The sequence below is a fragment of the Cottoperca gobio genome, chromosome 14, assembly GCF_900634415.1.
Source record: "Cottoperca gobio chromosome 14, fCotGob3.1, whole genome shotgun sequence".
NCBI classification, from domain to species: domain Eukaryota; kingdom Metazoa; phylum Chordata; class Actinopteri; order Perciformes; family Bovichtidae; genus Cottoperca; species Cottoperca gobio.
In genome coordinates this window covers 24,233,065-24,254,632 of record NC_041368.1, presented here as the reverse complement: position 1 = coordinate 24,254,632, position 21,568 = coordinate 24,233,065, and the positions used below count along the sequence as shown (strand labels likewise).

The window sequence follows — 21,568 nt, the reverse complement described above, 5'->3', positions numbered from 1 at the left end:
ACTCTGGAGACTGAGACGCAGAGAGGAAGATAAATGAAGACGAGTAGCTTCACGGGAATGAAAAGGGCAAATAAGAGCGAGACAGACGGACGGATGGGAAGAGACAGAGAGGGTTTGTCAGGAGTGTCCGGAGGGCAGGTGAGAGCTGCTCAGGTGCAGCAGCTCCATCATTCAGACTCTGTTCACGTCTGGTTTAGAAAAATAACCTGCAGCGCTGAACAGAACCAGGACACACCTTCTGCTTTTATACAACTGGGCTCTTGTTGTTGCAGTCATGTATCAGCAGTGATCCACTGACTTCTTGTGTCTGAGCTCAAACACTTGAATAATAGAGCAGTGAGTTCCTTAAAGGGAAGATTCCACTCGTATTCTGAATCAAGGGTTTTGATTATTCGCCATAATGTCGTAGAAACAAGGAAATAAAAAGATAGTTTGCAGAATCAAAGCATTAAATTATAGCCAACTTGATTGAATGTTTGAAGTTTGTTGCTCGCTCTCTGTATTATTTCATCCTGTGAGATTGTGAAACGATGATATAAACTCCTGCAGAAGCCACAAGGCCCTCTGATATCAACCTTATGCAAGAAACACATGAAGAAGTACTACACTACCCACAATCCTAAGGTGCGTCTCTGATTGGTGGAGGTCGCTGTTACCATGGAAATGGTTACCGCCCCCGTGTCTGTTGAGGCTCTGAATGATTCTGATATCACGGCTTTTATCCGTTTATTGTTCTATTATTCCTAATGTCCAGGGACTAATAAAGTAATAAAGTAGAAAATAAAAAGAATCTGTCTTAATGTTACACGGATAGTTTCACAAGAGTTTATGGGATGGGTCTTTCTAAAGTAATTGTGTACAAAGTTGTGTACATTTGCCTTTTTTCCCGTGTTTCAGATGTATTCACTTTGCTTCAAATCAAAGTCACGATTGATCCCGTAGCTCGATGCTTAAAGCTCTGTGTTCAGTTATAGTTGACGAACACATTAATAAACACAATTATATTCTGCTTTTAATGCTAAATTAGTTAAGTTAAGTGTTCTACAAGGTTTATTTCGTTCTCGAGGTGAAAGAACTGCTCTTTTTAAATAAACCGTGCAGAAAATACAAACTACGAAAAAACCTGAATAATTTAAACATTTTAGAGACTTTTCTTTTTGATATCCAAGAGTGAGCATCTCACTGTGTGCAGGGCAAACACCGGATTACGACAGTCCGTAGTTGACCTGAGGGTCGTATTATACATACAGATTCAAATTCAGGTGTAATAAAGGCGGCTGAATTAAAAGAGGTCAGCACATTGTTTAGTAAACCTGCTGTAGCGTGCTGAAGGCTCCCCGGAGCCAGAGTCCATTTAGTGCTGAGCTCCCTCTGGTTTACGTCCATTTACTGCTGCTGCCTGCTCTTTTAAAGCCGCCCTCCACTTAGTTCTCTGTTCCCTACATCCCAAGTCTGCTGAATGAAGTCTGGATGGTGGAAGAATGAGGCAGTGACCCACGATGGGGACGACAGTGGACGGCAGGCTACACCTTCACAAACCTGACCTCATCTCTGATGTAAATAAAGAACAACTAGCTTAAAAACAAGAGGAAGAACTACAGTTTCTGTTCTGAGTTCAGTGAAAGGAACAAAACCCTCACAGACACGTTACAGCTCACGTCTGTACAGTCGGTACGTTGGTTGTTCGTGGTGAATAAACGAGCCGCGAGGCGAATATTCACTTTCGGTTTCTGTCCTCACAAACACGTCGTGTGTTTCACTCCTTTATGCATAATTTGTATCTTCTTTTCATTTTACTATGTTGTTTATTCTGTAAACACGACATCTATTGCAGGTCTGTCCGTCCTGGAAGAGGGATCCCTCCCGAGTCGGTCTTCCTGAGGCTTTTTACATTTTCCCCCAGTTAATCGTTGTTTCCTTACCCGCTGCAAGCGTCTAACACAGAGACTGTCGCGTGCTGTACACAGCCTAAAGCCCCTGAGGATAATCTGTCATTTGTGATTTTGGGTTGTATAAATAACATTTTATTTGATGCAAAACTGTTTCTACAATGTTTTTGATTGAGGTCTTTTTATTGCAGATGTTCACTATATACACGAGTGCACTGTATCCCATCTAAACTGTCTGACATTGTTCATACTTGCCAAAAAATGCAAACAGACACACAACAACACAGGTGCACAGTTCATTCTCATTTGTTTTACAAATGTAAAAGAAACGCTGCCAACTTGCACAGAATCTCAGAGCAGACTCCTGCAGAGAGTAACTTGTGTTATCCAGCTTGAGATGTTGCATAATCTCTTTGATCCAATGTGAACGTGTGGGGGTGAGAGGGTTGTTCCACCTGGACAGTGTAAGTCGCCTGGCTAACAGAGTGCAAAAGGCCAGCATGTTGCACTGATGATTACTCAGATCATGCACACCCTGTGGAGCTCAACCAAACAGAGCAGCACCAGCGGCGGATCTACTGGCTCCTCTGACGTTTTACAGAAACCTTCTGTTTCTAAAATGTTCTGAAAGTCAAGATGAGATAAATTAATCCTTCTTCCTCTTCGTTGTTCATGTTGTCTTGTCACTTCCTGTTTTATTTTGTACCTACCTCTTGTTTTTCAACCCAGATCCCTTTACTTCCTGTCCTGGTGTGGTGTCCCTCCATCGTCAGCGTCTGCCCCGCCCCTGATTGTTTCCACCTGTTCCCACTCACCTCTTGTATAAATTGTCCTGTCTCCCCTTGTCGTGTGTCAGTTCGTCTGGTCATATCCATGTAAGAGCCTATGCCTGTACCAGTGATCCAAGAAGTGTGTTTGTTCAAGTGAAGTCGGTATATCCTCCTAGTGAGCGCTTTGATTTAATATTCTGTTTTACTGAAGTAAAGTATTGTTTTTTACACTTTACCATTGTGTCCGCAGTCGTGCGTATGAGTCTTCCTTCCCTGTGTCTGAGTACAGTAACTATGAGATCATGTGTGTCACAAGCTGTGTCGAGCTGCAGAGTTCGTGTTAATTATCGTCAGGGTCGACGCTGTGAGCAACACTTTCTCCATCAGGTCATTTGATTCAGATTTAGAAGTAAAACTGAATCTGAATGCAACAGAGCGAATATTTGGCTGAATTACTCCAACAACTCTGGCGACCAACAGCCACATGGAGGTCTGAGGATCCATGATACAAATTAAAAACCTCTCGTCAGATACAAAAACTTTGTCTGAACTTACAGGCGTAGGTCATGGCGAAGCTGCTCCCCGTGTCCACCATGTCCACCTGTGGCACCAGCTTGGGGATGTCCTGGTGCTGCGCCAGGGCAAAGCGAAACACCTCGTACTCATGGGAGCCGGTAGGGAAAAGGCCTCCTGTTTCACAAAGAGACACAGCTGGTATTATTTATTGTCCCAAAACACAGAGGAAGAAAAGAAAGAGCTGCTCACACCAGCCAAAACGTCACTCTTGGTTTTAAAATGGAGGTCAGAGTTTCCCCGAGATGAAATGTCTTGGTGGGGCGGTGTGTGGATGGATCAGTCCAAAACCCAAAGATATTTAATATGATATAAAACAGAGAAAAGCAGGAAATATCATTTTCTGACACGTTGTGCATGAAAGTTTACTTGAATAATCTATTATCAAAATAGTTGGTGATTATTTTTCTGTCGCTTAGTAGACTAATCCTAGCAGCTCTACTTTTAAGGAATTTAAATATTTCTGACTGCCTTGGTATTTTCCTAACGTTGTAAGGTCCTGACACATAAAATCCATTCATAAAATAATTTCTTCACAGTGCTAAAGAGCAGATTCAGAAACAGAAACTTCTGTTCAAAGTTGAATTTTGCAGCACAACACAGAGTGGATGACACCACTGGCTGAGTTCACCACTGCCACTAAAAATAACGCCGCCTGGTTTGCAGTAATTGCTGTTAAAAGCCTCTTTTCACGGCACTCACACTCTCGACATGATGGTTTTTAAGGGTCACAGTGAAATGATCTAAACACTTAAACTCTGACTAATTGAGGCTCTTGTCTTCTCTGTGGTGAAGTAGGAATGAATGTTTTTGATTTGATTTAACAGCTGCTATATTAACTTTTACTGTCTTTTTGTACAGACTTTGTCACAAAGAATAAAACATCATTTTGATCCGTCACATGTGGTTCACAAGAAACATTCTAATAAACTGAAATGTTCACTTCTCTATAATGGAATAACGTTTCAAATAGTTATCTTAACGTAATGGAGAAGCTGCTGAAATAGTTAGCTTATAGTGATGGAGTAACGGCTGAAATAGTTAGCTTATAGTGATGGAGTAAAATAGTTAGCTTAAAGTGATGGTGTAACGGCTGAAATAGTTAGCTTATAGTGATGGAGTAACGGCTGAAATAGTTAGCTTATAGTGATGGAGTAACGGCTGAAATAGTTAGCTTATAGTGATGGAGTAACGGCTGAAATAGTTAGCTTATAGTGATGGAGTAACGGCTGAAATAGTTAGCTTATAGTGATGGAGTAACGGCTGAAATAGTTAGCTTATAGTGATGGAGTAACGGCTGAAATATTTAGCTTATAGTGATGGAGTAACGGCTGAAATATTTAGCTTATAGTGATGGTGTAACGGCTGAAATATTTAGCTTATAGTGATGGAGTAACGGCTGAAATAGTTAGCTTATAGTGATGGAGTAAAATAGTTAGCTTAAAGTGATGGTGTAACGGCTGAAATAGTTAGCTTATAGTGATGGAGTAACGGCTGAAATAGTTAGCTTATAGTGATGGAGTAACGGCTGAAATAGTTAGCTTATAGTGATGGAGTAACGGCTGAAATAGTTAGCTTATAGTGATGGTGTAACGGCTGAAATAGTTAGCTTATAGTGATGGAGTAACGGCTGAAATAGTTAGCTTATAGTGATGGAGTAACGGCTGAAATAGTTAGCTTATAGTGATGGAGTAACGGCTGAAATAGTTAGCTTATAGTGATGGAGTAACGGCTGAAATAGTTAGCTTATAGTGATGGTGTAACGGCTGAAATAGTTAGCTTATAGTGATGGAGTAACGGCTGAAATAGTTAGCTTATAGTGATGGAGTAACGGCTGAAATAGTTAGCTTATAGTGATGGAGTAACGGCTGAAATAGTTAGCTTATAGTGATGGAGTAACGGCTGAAATAGTTAGCTTATAGTGATGGAGTAACGGCTGAAATAGTTAGCTTATAGTGATGGTGTAACGGCTGAAATAGTTAGCTTATAGTGATGGTGTAACGGCTGAAATAGTTAGCTTATAGTGATGGAGTAACGGCTGAAATAGTTAGCTTATAGTGATGGAGTAACGGCTGAAATAGTTAGCTTATAGTGATGGAGTAACGGCTGAAATAGTTAGCTTATAGTGATGGAGTAACGGCTGAAATAGTTAGCTTATAGTGATGGTGTAACGGCTGAAATAGTTAGCTTATAGTGATGGTGTAACGGCTGAAATAGTTAGCTTATAGTGATGGAGTAACGGCTGAAATAGTTAGCTTATAGTGATGGTGTAACGGCTGAAATAGTTAGCTTATAGTGATGGTGTAACGGCTGAAATAGTTAGCTTATAGTGATGGTGTAACGGCTGAAATAGCTTATAGTGATGGTGTAACGGCTGAAATAGTTAGCTTATAGTGATGGTGTAACGGCTGAAATAGCTTATAGTGATGGAGTAACGGCTGAAATAGTTAGCTTATAGTGATGGAGTAACGGCTGAAATAGTTAGCTTATAGTGATGGTGTAACGGCTGAAATAGCTTATAGTGATGGAGTAACGGCTGAAATAGTTAGCTTATAGTGATGGAGTAACGGCTGAAATAGTTAGCTTATAGTGATGGAGTAACGGCTGAAATAGTTAGCTTATAGTGATGGAGTAACGGCTGAAATAGTTAGCTTATAGTGATGGTGTAACGGCTGAAATAGTTAGCTTATAGTGATGGTGTAACGGCTGAAATAGCTTATAGTGATGGTGTAAAGGCTGAAATAGCTTATAGTGATGGAGTAACGGCTGAAATGAGTAGATTATGTATACACGGTGGAACAGTTCATCTTTATCGCTGGTTGTAAGATTGCTGATCAAACCACCTAAATATTTAAAGTTAAATTGTATGAAAAAATGAACAATATCTGCTTCTATCAGATGAATCCTACATGAAGAACATACAAAGGGAATCGATGAAGGGCTACCTGAGTTCAATCTTAAACGTAGTAAAACAGTGAAAATACGTTATAATATCACTTAATACTAGACACAATAATATAATATAATAATAAACAAACACTAAACACGACTGCAACAGTTTACCTGTGACCAGCACCGGCGCTAGACCTTCAAAATAAGAGCTCCGATATTCATGTTAAACTAAAGGGACAACTAATGTCACAAATACAAGAAATAACTATGATGTGAATGGGAATGAAAAACAAATAATAGACTATGCTATATATATTTATAGGATTATTATTGATGCATCAATGTGTACGCAGCATGTGATGCTTCAACTTGTTCCTGTCCTGCGTGGTGGTTTTACTGATATCAATGCATCATTTCATTTGTTGAGTATACATTCTGTATGTTGGGTTTTTGTATAAATCTTAACCTGCAAAGTACCTCCGATAAACTTAGAGGAGTAAACGGTATTATAGCACTTTGTATTAAATGCATTATAAACTTATATGGCGTTATAATCTGCTTATATTACTGTATAATCATAAATATACCTAAAGCACCCGATGAGCACTTAGAGTAACTTAAAATCATGCGTTTTAACAGTGATTATAATGCATTATAAATGATGTCATACAACTATGGGAACTAGTACACTGTGATCCTTGCAAAGAACTGCCAGCGAGTGAATAATAACTGTTATGATACTTGCCCTTATAAGTCATTATAACATGCTTTATAATGTGTTATTGTTATAGAGCATTATACATATGTATGAGTGCTTATAACTATAATTACACAGTGCTATAGTCATATTATAACGTATTATAGACATATGCGTCATAGAAAAAGTTGGTATACAATGGAAATACTCAGGTGCCTCGGAATTAGAGGGTACTTGAGTAACTACATGATCTTTTTACCTGTGCAGGGTTTTATTTCCTGCATTCAGTTTCACTATTCTCAAAGCGTCTCTCTCCAGAACGTCCTTCTCGTGACATGTTTCATCCTCCAGCTGCTCCTTTATTCTCATTTGAACCTCGGCTGGTTTGGTCACATTGTGTGGATCAGCTGTGGGCTGCGGAGCGTGTGTGTGACGCTCCCAAAATGAAGTTATAATGTGATTCTTCAGACCACTGGCTCAGACTTTCCTTCTCCCAGAGGTTCGCTGCTGATGTGGCATCGAGTTGAACTAACCTGCATTTTACTGGAATAATTCCCTCCTGCAGTCCGTGTGCATCTGACCTGCTTACCAACCAGACAGGCTGCGAAGCTCAGCATTAAAACTAACTTTGGTGGAGTCAGTGAGACCTTCTGTCCCAGCAGATGGACAGCTTCCAGCCTTTAAAACTCTGATGAATAAATCATATAGTCTAATAATATTCCCATAATGTCCCCGTGTTATAGTGCGAGCAGTTTGTGGGTAAAACAGACGTGTGTTGTATTCCTGGTCACTTTAACTCGATGGTGGAATATACTTATGTTTACATGAACTCTACATATAACGTTGAGGTACTTGTACTCCACAACCTCTTAAACTGGTGAGTCTGCAAAGTCTTCAAGCAGATTACTGCAGAGAACTGGTTATTAAATATGATTTACAGAGAACTGGTTATTAAATATGATTTACAGAGAACTGGTTATTAAATATGATTTACAGAGAACTGGTTATTAAATATGATTTACAGAGAACTGGTTATTAAATATGATTTACAGAGAACTGGTTATTAAATATGATTTACAGAGAACTGGTTATTAAATATGATTTACAGAGAACTGGTTATTAAATATGATTTACAGAGAACTGGTTATTAAATATGATTTACAGAGAACTGGTTATTAAATATGATTTACAGAGAACTGGTTATTAAATATGATTTACAGAGAACTGGTTATTAAATATGATTTACAGAGAACTGGTTATTAAATATGATTTACAGAGAACTGGTTATTAAATATGATTTACAGAGAACTGGTTATTAAATATGATTTACAGAGAACTGGTTATTAAATATGATTTACAGAGAACTGGTTATTAAATATGATTTACAGAGAACTGGTTATTAAATATGATTTACAGAGAACTGGTTATTAAATATGATTTACAGAGAACTGGTTATTAAATATGATTTACAGAGAACTGGTTATTAAATATGATTTACAGAGAACTGGTTATTAAATATGATTTACAGAGAACTGGTTATTAAATATGATTTACAGAGAACTGGTTATTAAATATGATTTACAGAGAACTGGTTATTAAATATGATTTACAGAGAACTGGTTATTAAATATGATTTACAGAGAACTGGTTATTAAATATGATTTACAGAGAACTGGTTATTAAATATGATTTACAGAGAACTGGTTATTAAATATGATTTACAGAGAACTGGTTATTAAATATGATTTACAGAGAACTGGTTATTAAATATGATTTACAGAGAACTGGTTGCTTCTTCTGTAGAAATACTCTGTTACAACCTAAAGACATGCTTTAAAGATGTACTTAAGTAAAACTACAAAAGTATGAGCAGCAAAATATACTTAAAGTACCAAAACAAAGTCCTTATGTAGGATCACCCATTTTAGAATAATGCATATTATATTCTTGAGTTATGATTATTGATGCATGTTCATTACGTTGATGTTGCAGCTGGGAAGCTTGTTAATCCCCCCCCCCCCCCCCCCCCCCCAGGGATCTTCTCTCACCTTTAATAATACATCATCATTTATGTTGAATATATTTTATATTCTTAATCTGAAGCTGCAAAGTTACTAAACGTATGTAATAAATGTAGTGACTCGAACAATATGCATCTGAATTGTAGAAGTAGGATTATAAAGTAGGCAAAACATCCCAGACAAGAAACACGTTTTTTATGTTCTATTTTAATATTTTGTGTTATTCTTCTTCTATAACTCGTCTTCTTCAGACGAGAGGAACATGAGAACATGAGAGTGTGTGTGTAACTGTGTGTGTAGATTTAAACTCTCCACAGCTACATTACATAACGCCTCATGTACATATTAAACACTTGTAATATAAACTGTGTTGATGTGAGTCATGAAGTGGGGAAGCTTCATGATATCTGTTAGTTACATGTTTGACCCTGTTCACCTGTAGTGTGTACAACATGTATGACTCTGTTCACCTGTAGTGTGTACAACATGTATGACCCTGTTCACCTGTAGTGTGTACAACATGTATGACCCTGTTCACCTGTAGTGTGTACAACATGTATGACCCTGTTCACCTGTAGTGTGTACAACATGTATGACTCTGTTCACCTGTAGTGTGTACAACATGTATGACCCTGTTCACCTGTAGTGTGTACAACATGTATGACCCTGTTCACCTGTAGTGTGTACAACATGTATGACTCTGTTCACCTGTAGTGTGTACAACATGTATGACTCTGTTCACCTGTAGTGTGTACAACATGTATGAATGTTACAATACATATCTTTAAAGGAGCTTTTCTCTAAAGGAGCTTTTTCTCACACTCTTCAGCAGAAGTCTCCACTTCAGCAGCACTTACATACACCAAACTTTCCACTTTCATTCCTCTCTATATTCTGAAGCTTTGTGCAGAGGGCTTTGTTCACATGTCACTCACAGCCTCATTTATAGAACATTTTATTTACTAAAAACATTACGGACGTTGATATTTTATGGCTGTAGTGAAAGAGACCCACAATCCTCTCTGTGCAAACCTTTGACATGTGAACAACATGAAACACTTTGAACCTTCATCCAGACTTCACTTTACGTCTGGACATGTAGCAGATTACACACATTTAATGACATAATTTCTCATTTACATATTTAAACACTTGTAATATAAAAAGATAATTGTGTTAATGTGAGTGATGAAGTGGAAGTGTCAGCTGATATCTGTGAGTTACAGTTGTTACCATATTCACCTGCAGTGTCTCCAGTAAAGTTAGCTCAGATTTGTATTTGCAGTAAATATTCTGAGTCACTTTGCACCACTGAGTCTGACTTGTCGCTGGTAATACAGAAAGATGTTCCTGAAGAGCAGCATTTATGTGTAACAAGGTTATGAATAACTGTCACAGTGACATTAGTCACTAAAGCTGCAGGAAAAGCTTGAGACTAGTGAAAAAGTTTACAATATAGAAATATAAATTACTGTAAAGAAGTTATTTTCTAACTACAGAAATCAAACTGGATCCTGACTGCGATCATGTGAAGCAGTTTTAAAAAGGGGTTGTCATATCATAATATCATGCAGGCGTGTTTTATGGGGCTTTATTCTGTCTTTTATTGACGCTCTTGTATTGTATTTTTGAGTGTTTGTTTTCTTGTTTTGTTTTTTTAATGTACGTTCTTATCGTTAATTTGTGTTCTGTGCGGTCTCGTGTGACTGTTGCTCAGTTTTATGTATTTTAAATCTCCATCTAGGGACCTGCATTGCAAATTATCTTAGGCTATAAATGTTGTGGTGTGGCACTGGTTTATGCTACATACCTGTCCCGATACAAACACACATTACAATAACTACATGTCCCTGGTGCTGATTGAAAACAGCATCATTATAATATTGAACCTAAGTCGCTTACTGCAGGAACATCAAAGTACAAGACACATAAAATAGTGAAAGTCACATAATGAATAAATGAATACTAACACACTAAGTCACAGAGGGAATCCCGGCCACAGGCATCATTACAGGAGTGCTGAGTGCTGCCACATAAACACATACAAGTCACACACAGCAGTGATATGTGGTTATTAGAGGAAGCACTGTTAGAACATTAAGCGTCTTTAACTAAGTTACCATGAATGAAATTGAAAGCTGCATAATTTAAACTCCCATGAAAAAACCCAACTAGTTAAAAATAAGATATAGCTATAAACTCTCATTCGTTGCATGTTTTGTATTGGAGCATTGTATTATTTCTTTTCAATTCAAAATATTATATGAAAAAATATTTAAATATTGAGTTATTACTGGAGCCGGGTCTGCCTTACACAGTGCGTCATTATATGAAGGCATAGGCTCGTGAATGGACGCAAACACGCAGACATATATAAATATATACACAGTATTAGTTGTATTCATATTACGGACAGTACAGGAATACAACGGAAACAATGCAGCGGCTCCCGGAGCGCCCCTGGGTGCAGCCGCGCACTCACCTATGTTGATGTTACTTGGGAAACTTGTGCCGCTACAGAGCCCGAGCAGCAGCAGCGAGAAGAGCACCGAGGAAACCGGGAAGCTCTGCGGCCGCATGTTTCCTCCAACAGATGCGGAACAACCGGCGTAATCCCATTCACACCGGAGCCGGCACAGATCCACCGCAGCCCGGACACAGACTCACACATCCACCGGCAGTCTCTGTCTCTGTGCTTCCCTCCAATCAAACATCCATAGTGGGAGCGCAGAGCTCTGCTGCCGCGTCGACTCTGAGTGTCAGAGTGTTTGTTCACTGTTTCTGTACCCAAATCCCCCCCCCCCCTCTCTCTCTCTTCAGGCTGTAGTACCAAACACCAGTACGTCCTGGCAAAGCGTGATGACGATTAACAACAAAAACTAAATACACATTGTATTTGTTTTATGGGATTCCTTCTGTGACAAATCCCCCACAATATTTAAATATACTGAACCCCCCCCCCCTCTCTCCCAATATATTAAAACAATATATAAATGGATAAAAATGACCCATAAGAAGCTGCTGCTCCACTGCTGTACAAGCAATAACAAACTCTGTGAAGATGTTAGAGATGAAATGAGATGTAATGAGATGAGGATGAGATGAGATGAGATGAGATGAGATGAGATGAGGATGAGATGAGATGAGATGTAATGAGATGAGGATGAGATGAGATGAGATGAGATGAGGATGAGATGTGATGTGATGAGATGAGATGAGATGAGATGAGATGAGGATGAGATGAGATGAGATGTAATGAGATGAGGATGAGATGAGATGAGGATGAGATGTGATGAGATGTGATGTGATGAGATGAGATGAGATGAGGATGAGATGAGATGAGATGTAATGAGATGAGGATGAGATGAGATGAGATGAGATGAGGATGAGATGTGTGAGATGAGATGAGATGTGATGTGATGTATATGTAGATGTAGATGTGATGAGATGAGGATGAGGATGAGATGAGATGTGATGAGGATGAGATGAGATGAGATGTGATGAGGATGAGATGAGATGAGATGTGATGTGATGAGATGAGATGAGATGTGATGAGATGTGATGAGGATGAGATGTGTGAGATGAGATGAGATGTGATGTGATGTGATGAGATGTAGATGTAGATGTGATGAGATGAGGATGAGGATGAGGATGAGATGAGATGTGATGAGGATGAGATGAGATGAGATGAGATGTGATGAGGATGAGATGAGATGAGATGTGATGTGATGTGATGAGATGAGATGTGATGAGATGTGATGAGATGTGATGAGATGAGATGAGATGAGATGAGATGTGATGTGATGAGATGAGATGTGATGAGATGAGGATGAGGATGAGATGTGTGAGATGAGATGTGATGAGATGTAACTGTGATGAGATGAGGATGAGGATGAGATGAGATGAGATGTGATGTGATGTGATGAGATGAGATGAGATGTGATGAGATGTGATGTGATGAGATGTGATGTGATGAGATGTGATGAGATGAGGATGAGATGTGATGAGGATGAGATGTGTGAGATGAGATGTGATGAGATGTAGATGTGATGAGATGAGGATGAGGATGAGATGAGATGTGATGAGGATGAGATGAGATGTGATGAGGATGAGATGAGATGAGATGAGATGAGATGTGATGAGGATGAGATGAGATGTGATGAGATGTGATGAGATGTGATGAGATGAGATGAGATGAGATGTGATGAGATGAGATGTGATGAGATGTGATGAGATGTGATGAGATGAGATGTGATGAGATGAGGATGAGATGAGATGTGATGAGATGAGGATGAGATGTGATGTGTTGAGGATGAGATGAGGATGAGATGAGATGATATGAGATGTGATGAGATGAGATGAGGATGAGATGAGATGAGATGAGATGTGATGAGGATGAGATGAGATGAGATGAGATGAGATGTGATGAGATGAGATGAGATGTGATGAGATGAGATGTAATGAGATGAGATGAGGATGAGATGAGGATGAGATGAGGATGAGATGTGATGAGATGTGATGAGATGAGATGTGATGTAATGAGATGAGATGAGATGAGGATGAGATGAGATGAGATGTAATGAGATGAGATGAGATGAGATGAGATGAGATGAGGATGAGATGAGGATGAGATGTGATGAGATGAGATGTGATGAGATGAGGATGAGATGAGATGAGATGAGATGAGATGTGATATGATGAGGATGAGATGTGATGTGATGTGATGAGGATGAGATGTGATGAGATGAGATGTGATGAGATGTAGATGTGATGAGATGAGGATGAGATGTGATGAGATGTTAAAGATGAGATGAGATGTTAAAGATGAGATGAGATGTTAAAGATGAGATGAGATGTGATGAGATGAGGATGAGATGAGATGTGGTGAGATGAGATGTTAAAGATGAGATGAGATGTAGATGTGATAAGATGAGGATGAGATGAGATGTGATGAGATGAGGATGAGGGTGAGATGAGATGAGATGAGATGAGGATGAGATGAGATGAGGATGAGATGAGGATGAGATGAGATGTTAAAGATGAGATTAGATGTAGATGTGATAAGATGAGGATGAGATGTGATAAGATGAGGATGAGGATGAGATGTGATGAGATGAGATGAGATGAGATGAGGATGAGATGAGATGAGATGAGATGAGGATGAGATGAGATGAGATGAGATGAGATGAGATGTGATGAGATGTGATGAGGATGAGATGAGATGTGATGAGATGAGATGTGATGAGATGTGATGAGATGAGATGAGGATGAGATGAGATGTGATGAGATGACGATGAGATGAGATGTGATGAGATGTGATGAGATGAGGATGAGATGAGATGTGATGAGATGAGGATGAGATGAGGCATGAGATGTGATGAGGATGAGATGTGATGAGATGAAGATGAGATGTGATGAGATGAGATGAGATGAGATGAGGATGAGATGAGATGTGAGGAGATGAGATGAGATGTGATGAGATGTGATGAGGATGAGATGAGATGAGATGAGATGAGATGTGATGAGATGTGATGAGATGTGATGAGATGAGATGTGATGAGATGAGGATGAAATGTGATGAGATGAGAATGAGATGAGATGAGATGAGATGAGGATGAGATAAGATGAGATGAGGATGAGATGTGATGAGATGAGATGTGATGAGATGTGATGAGATGAGATGTGATGAGATGTGATGAGGATGAGATGAGATGTGATGAGATGAGATGTGATGAGATGAGATGAGGATGAGATGTGATGAGATGAGATGAGATGTGATGAGATGTGATGAGGATGAGATGAGATGTGATGAGATGAGATGAGATGTGATGAGATGTGATGAGATGAGGATGAGATGAGATGAGATGTGATGAGATGACGATGAGATGAGATGTGATGAGATGAGATGTGATGATGAGATGAGGATGAGATGAGATGAGATGAGATGTGATGAGATGAGGATGAGATGAGGATGAGATGAGATGTGATGAGATGAGGATGAGATGTGATGAGATGAAGATGAGATGTGATGAGATGAGATGAGATGAGATGAGATGAGGATGAGATGAGATGAGATGAGATGTGAGGAGATGAGGATGAGATAAGGATGAAATGTGATGAAATGTGATGAGATGAGATGAGATGAGATGTGATGAGATGAGATGTGATGAGATGTGATGAGGATGAGATGAGATGAGATGTGATGAGATGTGATGAGATGTGATGAGATGAGATGTGATGAGGATGAGATGAGATGAGGATGAGATGAGATGTGATGAGATGAGGATGAGATGAGGATGAGATGTGATGTGTTGAGGATGAGATGTGATGAGATGAGATGAGGATGAGATGAGATGAGATGTGATGAGGATGAGATGTGATGTGATGAGGATGAGATGAGATGAGGATGAGAGGAGATGAGATGAGATGTAATGAGATGAGATGAGATGAGATGTGATGAGATGAGGATGAGATGAGATGAGATGAGGATGAGATGAGATGAGATGTGATGAGATGAGGATGAGATGAGATGAGATGTGATGAGATGAGATGTGATGAGGATGAGATGAGACGTGATGAGATGAGGATGAGGATAAGATGAGATGTGATGAGGATGAGATGAGATGAGATGTAATGTGATGAAATGAATGAGATGAGGATGAGATGTGATGAGATGAGATGAGATGAGATGAGATGTGATGAGATGAGATGAGATGTGATGAGATGTGATGTAATGAGATGAGATGAGGATGAGATGTGATGAGATGAGATGAGACGTGATGAGATGAGGATGAGGATAAGATGAGATGTGATGAGGATGAGATGAGATGAGATGTGATGTGATGAAATGAATGAGATGAGGATGAGATGTGATGAGATGAGATGAGATGAGATGTGATGAGATGAGATGAGATGTGATGAGATGTGATGTAATGAGATGAGATGAGGATGAGATGTGATGAGATGAGATGTGATGAGATGAGATGAGATGTGATGAGATGTGATGAGATGAGATGTGATGTAATTAGATGAGATGAGATGAGATGAGATGTAATGAGATGAGATGAGGATGAGATGAGGATGAATGTGATGAGATGAGATGAGATGAGGATGAGATGAGATGTGATATGATGAGGATGAGATGAGATGTGATGTGATGTGATGAGGATGAGATGTGATGAGATGTGATGAGATGTGATGAGATGTGATGAGATGTGATGAGATGTAGATGTGGTGAGATGAGGATGAGATGAGATGTGATGAGATGAGATGTTAAAGATGAGATGAGATGTTAAAGATGAGATGAGATGTGATGAGATGAGATGTTAAAGATGAGATGAGATGTTAAAGATGAGATGAGATGTAGATGTAGATGTAGATGTAGATGTGATGAGATGAGGATGAGATGAGATGTGATGAGATGAGATGTTAAAGATGAGATGAGATGTAGATGTGATAAGATGAGGATGAGATGAGATGTGATGAGATGAGGATGAGATGAGATGAGGATGAGATAAGATGAGATGTGATAAGATGAGGATGAGATGAGATGTGATGAGATGAGGATGAGATGAGATGAGGATGAGATGAGATGTTAAAGATGAGATTAGATGTAGATGTGATAAGATGAGGATGAGATGAGATGTGATGAGATGAGGATGAGATGTGATGAGATGAGATGAGGATGAGATGAGATGAGATGAGATGAGGATGAGATGAGATAAGATGAGGATGAGATGAGATGAGGATGAGATGAGATGAGGATGAGATGAGATGTGATAAGATGAGGATGAGATGAGATGTGATGAGATGAGGATGAGATGAGGATGAGATGAGATGTTAAAGATGAGATTAGATGTAGATGTGATAAGATGAGGATGAGATGAGATGTGATGAGATGAGGATGAGATGTGATGAGATGAGATGAGGATGAGATGAGATGAGATGAGATGAGATGTGATGAGATGTGATGAGATGAGATGAGATGAGTTAAGTATGAGATGAGATGAGATGAGGATGAGGATGAGATGAGGATGAAATGTGATGAGATGAGGATGAGATGAGATGAGGATGAGGATGAGGATGAGGATGACGATGAGATGTGATGAGATGAGATGTGAGGAGATGAGATGTGATGAGATGTGAGGCGATGAGGATGAGATGAGGATGAAATGTGATGAGATGAGAATGAGATGTGATGAGATGTGATGAGATGTGAGGAGATGAGGATGAGATGAGGATGAGATGAGATGAGATGAGGATGAGGATGAGATGAGATGAGATGTGTTGTGATGAGATGAGATGTGATGAGATGAGATGTGATGAGATGTGAGGAGATGTAGATGAGATGAGATGTGATGAGATGAGATGTGATGAGATGAGATGTGATGAGATGAGATGTGCTGAGATGAGGATGAGGATGAGATGAGATGAGATGTGATGTGATGAGATGTGCTGAGATGAGGATGATATGAGATGACTGCAGAGGAGAAAATGAAAGCAGAGAAAACTCTCCGTTGCCAACATGTAAATATGTGAATAAAACTGCAATTTGCTAAAGCTCGACCGAAGTGTCTGGACTTCATATAACAATACAAAGATGAATCTTCATATGATCATGATTATGGTTGTAATTTATGAATCCCTAATCTATACAGGATGACACACACATACTCACACACACACACAGTCACACACTAACACACACTCACACACACTCACACACAGTCACACACACACATTCACACACACACACACACACACACACACACAGTCACACACACACACACACACACACACACACACACACACACACACACTCACAAGGTGAAGTAATAAAGTAGTCTGTATTTAACATCAAGCTAGAAGACACTTTAATGCAGCAACTTTAATCCACATGGAGTACACTTGTGGTATCGCTGCGGTGAAGGTAATTAATAAAATATTATCATTACTGATATGAACGGTCAAATCTTTATGTGTCATACTTAGACCCTAAATATGCAGAACTGGTCAATTATTAAGCAGTGAACTCACATGGATCATGTTAACTGATGAGGCTTTTAATGTTCCTGCTTCACCCCAGAGAACCCTGAAGTTATTGAAGTTACACCTTCTTACCTTCGATAAACTGAAAATCTAATAATAAACATTGAATTGCAGCTCATTTTCCACCTGATATTAAAAGCATTGTGAACACTATTTGTTTTTATTTATTTTAACTTTCTTGAGTCTTTTAAAGCATCTACAAGGAACTTTCATTGTGTGTTGATTCTGGCGACCCCTACGGACCAAAGCGGTAGTGCACCACCACCTTGATCTTTCTAGTGCGTACATTTGTTTTGAAAGCGAATGAAAGAAAGACGCAATTTATTTTTAAACTATTTCTCTTTTTGTAACACAGTTTGCAGATGCTTAGTGATGATGTAATGTATGTATTTGTGGCTGTTTATGATAAGTAACTGTAATTTGACGATGACAAAACAAAGCAACCAACGTAAATTTATATATCGAAGTAAAATCCCGTCTTGGAGTGTATTTCATAAATAGACATAATAGACACCAGTGTAAGAACTCTTTTATGGATTAATACTGATTGCAAAGAATCAAGTCAAATCTTTCCAGTTTGTTTTGTTTTTGCTATCATTGTTATTTTAAAGAAATGTGCATTTTCAACCTTTTCTTGTGCATTACTATTTTACTCTTTTCTTTCCTCCTATTTGCGGTAGCCTATATATTTTGGTTAAATCAGTTTTGCAGCAAAATGTTAAATACAGAACAATTGTGCTTTAAGAAATTAAATAAAAGTAAAAGCCAGTATTTTGCTGATGATCCTTTTTGTTATGTGTGCAACCAGTTAAAAACTCTGTGTAGTAACTTTAAGAGCAGACGCTGTTTGATCAGCTGATGGTGAAAGTTCAAAGATGAGCAAAGAGACATTTATTAATGGAATGTTTAATTTGGTCAAATATCATATTTATTTCTGTTGCAGGTGACATCATTTGTGTGAATGGACGATTTTAAAGGTTAGAAAAGAATAAAAAAAATATATTAAATTGTTGACCTGATGATGGTGCTCGGTGGAAAATCAGAGGATCACCAAAGTTACTACAACTCATCCTCAGGGGAATATGAATGGGTGAGCCACATTTCATCACAATTCATCCAATAGTTGTTGAAATATTTCAGTCTGGAACAAAGTAGGAAAAGCTTAAAAAATAACCATTTCCAGTGTATTTTATGTTTTGGTCATTTTTATTTCCTATATTGTTTTTACATTCATTGTTAAATAATCTTTTCATGCACACTCTCCTCTATCATTCCTTCTATAAGCACACCATCATGCTTTCTTTATCAGCAGCAGAGCAGAGCAGCCACCGTGTTAACTTGTTGGTCTGTGCAGTTCCTAATCACAAAATGGCCGCCCTCCTACACAGTTAGCCCACACAAGGAATAATGGGGACACTGGTAATCCCCTTCTATTCACTCTATATCCACCCAATTTAGTACGACAAAGCAAAGAGAGAGAGGAGCATGATCACCCTCTTTCATCCACATCCCTGCCTAATTTATTTATCTGCACTCCACAAACAGGCTAACGGCAGCGTAGGTGGATCCACTGAAAACAGGACAGATGTTCAACTTGTGGTGAAGAAGACGCCTTGTTCTTATTTATCTGTTTGCATCCATCAGCTCCGTGTTTGATGTCTAAATCAAGAAATTCTCTGTTACACAAATCACAATCATTGTCTATTTCTGCAAATATTTCACTTTTACTTATCACCACTTTGGTAGAAAATAGTTCCGGTTAAAAAAAACCTGTTAACAGTGAAGTCAAAAATGACGTCATCATGTATTTATATAATATAATATTATATAAAATTGTATATAAGGCAGTTATTCATGTGGCAAGGTATAAATGTTCCTCTCGCGCCAAGAAAACTGTAGGAAGAACAACAGCAGAGAGAAAAAGAAAAATTAAATGCTCCGAGCGAGCTACAAGTCAAAGTCAAAACTTTAGGCCTCAAATTTAAACTAGAGAGAGAGAAACACTATTTGGAAGTAAATATTCCACGATCTGCTGATGTTTCCAATCAATGCTGCCATGATCAGTGGAAAATTTGGGCGTGACCTGCCTTATATATGTTAATAGTAGTAGCAGTTACAGTGTTGTTGGCAGTAGTAGCAGTAACAATGATGTTGGCAGTAGTAGCAGTAACAATGATGTTGGCAGTAGTAGTAGTTACAGTGTTGTTGGCAGTAGTAGCAGTAACAGGATGTTGGCAGTAGTAGCACTAACAGTATTGTTGGCAGTAGTAGCAGTAACAGGATGTTGGCAGTAGTATCAGTAACATAATGTTGGTGGTAGTAGCAGTTACAGTGTTGTTGGCAGTAGTAGCAGTAACAGTGATGTTGGCAGTAGTAGCAGTTACAGTGTTGTTGGCAGTAGTAGCAGTAACAATGATGTTGGCGGTAGTAGCAGTAACATGATGTTGGCGGTAGTAGCAGTAACAGGATGTTGGCAGTAGTAGCAGTAACAGGATGTTGACAGTAGTATCAGTAACATGATGTTGGCAGTAGTAGCACTAACAGTATTGTTGGCAGTAGTAGCAGTAACATCATGTTGGCGGTAGTAGCAGTAACATGATGTTGGCAATAGTAAAAGTAACATAATGTTGGCGGTAGTAGCAGTAACAGAATGTTGGCAGTAGTAGCAGTAACATGATGTTGGCAGTAGTATCAGTAACATGATGTTGGCAGTAGTAGCCGTAACAGTATTATTGGCAGTAGTAGCAGAAACATGACGTTGGCAGTAGTATCAGTAACATGATGTTGGCAGTAGTATCAGTAACATGAGGTTGGCAGTAGTATCAGTAACATGATGTTGGCAGTAGTAGCAGTAACATGATGTTGGCAGTAGTATCAGTAACATGATGTTGGCAGTAGTATCAGTAACATGATGTTGGCAGTAGTAGCAGTAACATGATGTTGGCAGTAGTATCAGTAACAGGATGTTGGCAGTAGTAGCAGTTACAGGATGTTGGCAGTAGTAGCAGTAACAGGATGTTGGCAGTAGTAGCAGTAACAGTGATGTTGGGATGTTGGCAGTAGTAGTAAAAACAGTCATTTTTTAGTTCAGGTGTTCACTGTTGTTGCCTCGTCGTCTCATTTAGACTGTAATTAGCGCTGTGTGTAATTAGCTGAAGCAGCACATGCAGTGAGGCGGCACATGAGCGACATCAAACAGTGTAATCTGACGGGTGGAGGTGATTAGTTGACGGGCTGCTCAGTGATAAGATCTGGACGAGATTTGGCAGCGATAGGAATTGAACGAGGAGAGATTTGGAAATTAAATGTCACTACATACAATAGCAGACGACAGCTGGAGGTCAGAAAACTGCACAAGTGGTTCATCAGAGTTTTCTTGTTGTTATCATGCAGCCTTCGTTATCTCTGTATTTAATGGACTAAATCCATGTCTGGTCTGTTATTCATTTTTGCTACACAAGCATTTTTTTTGTTTTGTTTTGGGCCTGAATTGACAGCTTAAATGCAGATTGTATAAGTGGTTGGAACCACTTATAAACTGTGTAATATCTTTAGGTCATGAAGCTAATAATACTGAAAAATGGCAAATATAGAACATTTTTACATTTACCATCACATTTCCAACAGAGTTTGTTCCAGTGTAATATAATAACACCAAGAGTCTACAGCTTTGAGCTA

At 38.9% G+C, this 21,568-nt stretch overlaps 1 protein-coding gene across 1 annotated transcript in view; it reads right to left on the bottom strand.

Moving 5' to 3' along the window:
* Positions 1-11,548, bottom strand: part of LOC115018541 (glutamate receptor 1-like) — a 71,354-nt gene extending 59,806 nt beyond the window's left edge. The window contains 2 exon segments of the mRNA XM_029447583.1: positions 3,215-3,349; positions 11,325-11,548. Coding sequence (XP_029303443.1) covers positions 3,215-3,349; positions 11,325-11,421 — 232 coding nt within the window. The 5' untranslated portion in view covers positions 11,422-11,548.
* Positions 11,549-21,568: the final 10,020 nt, after the last annotated feature.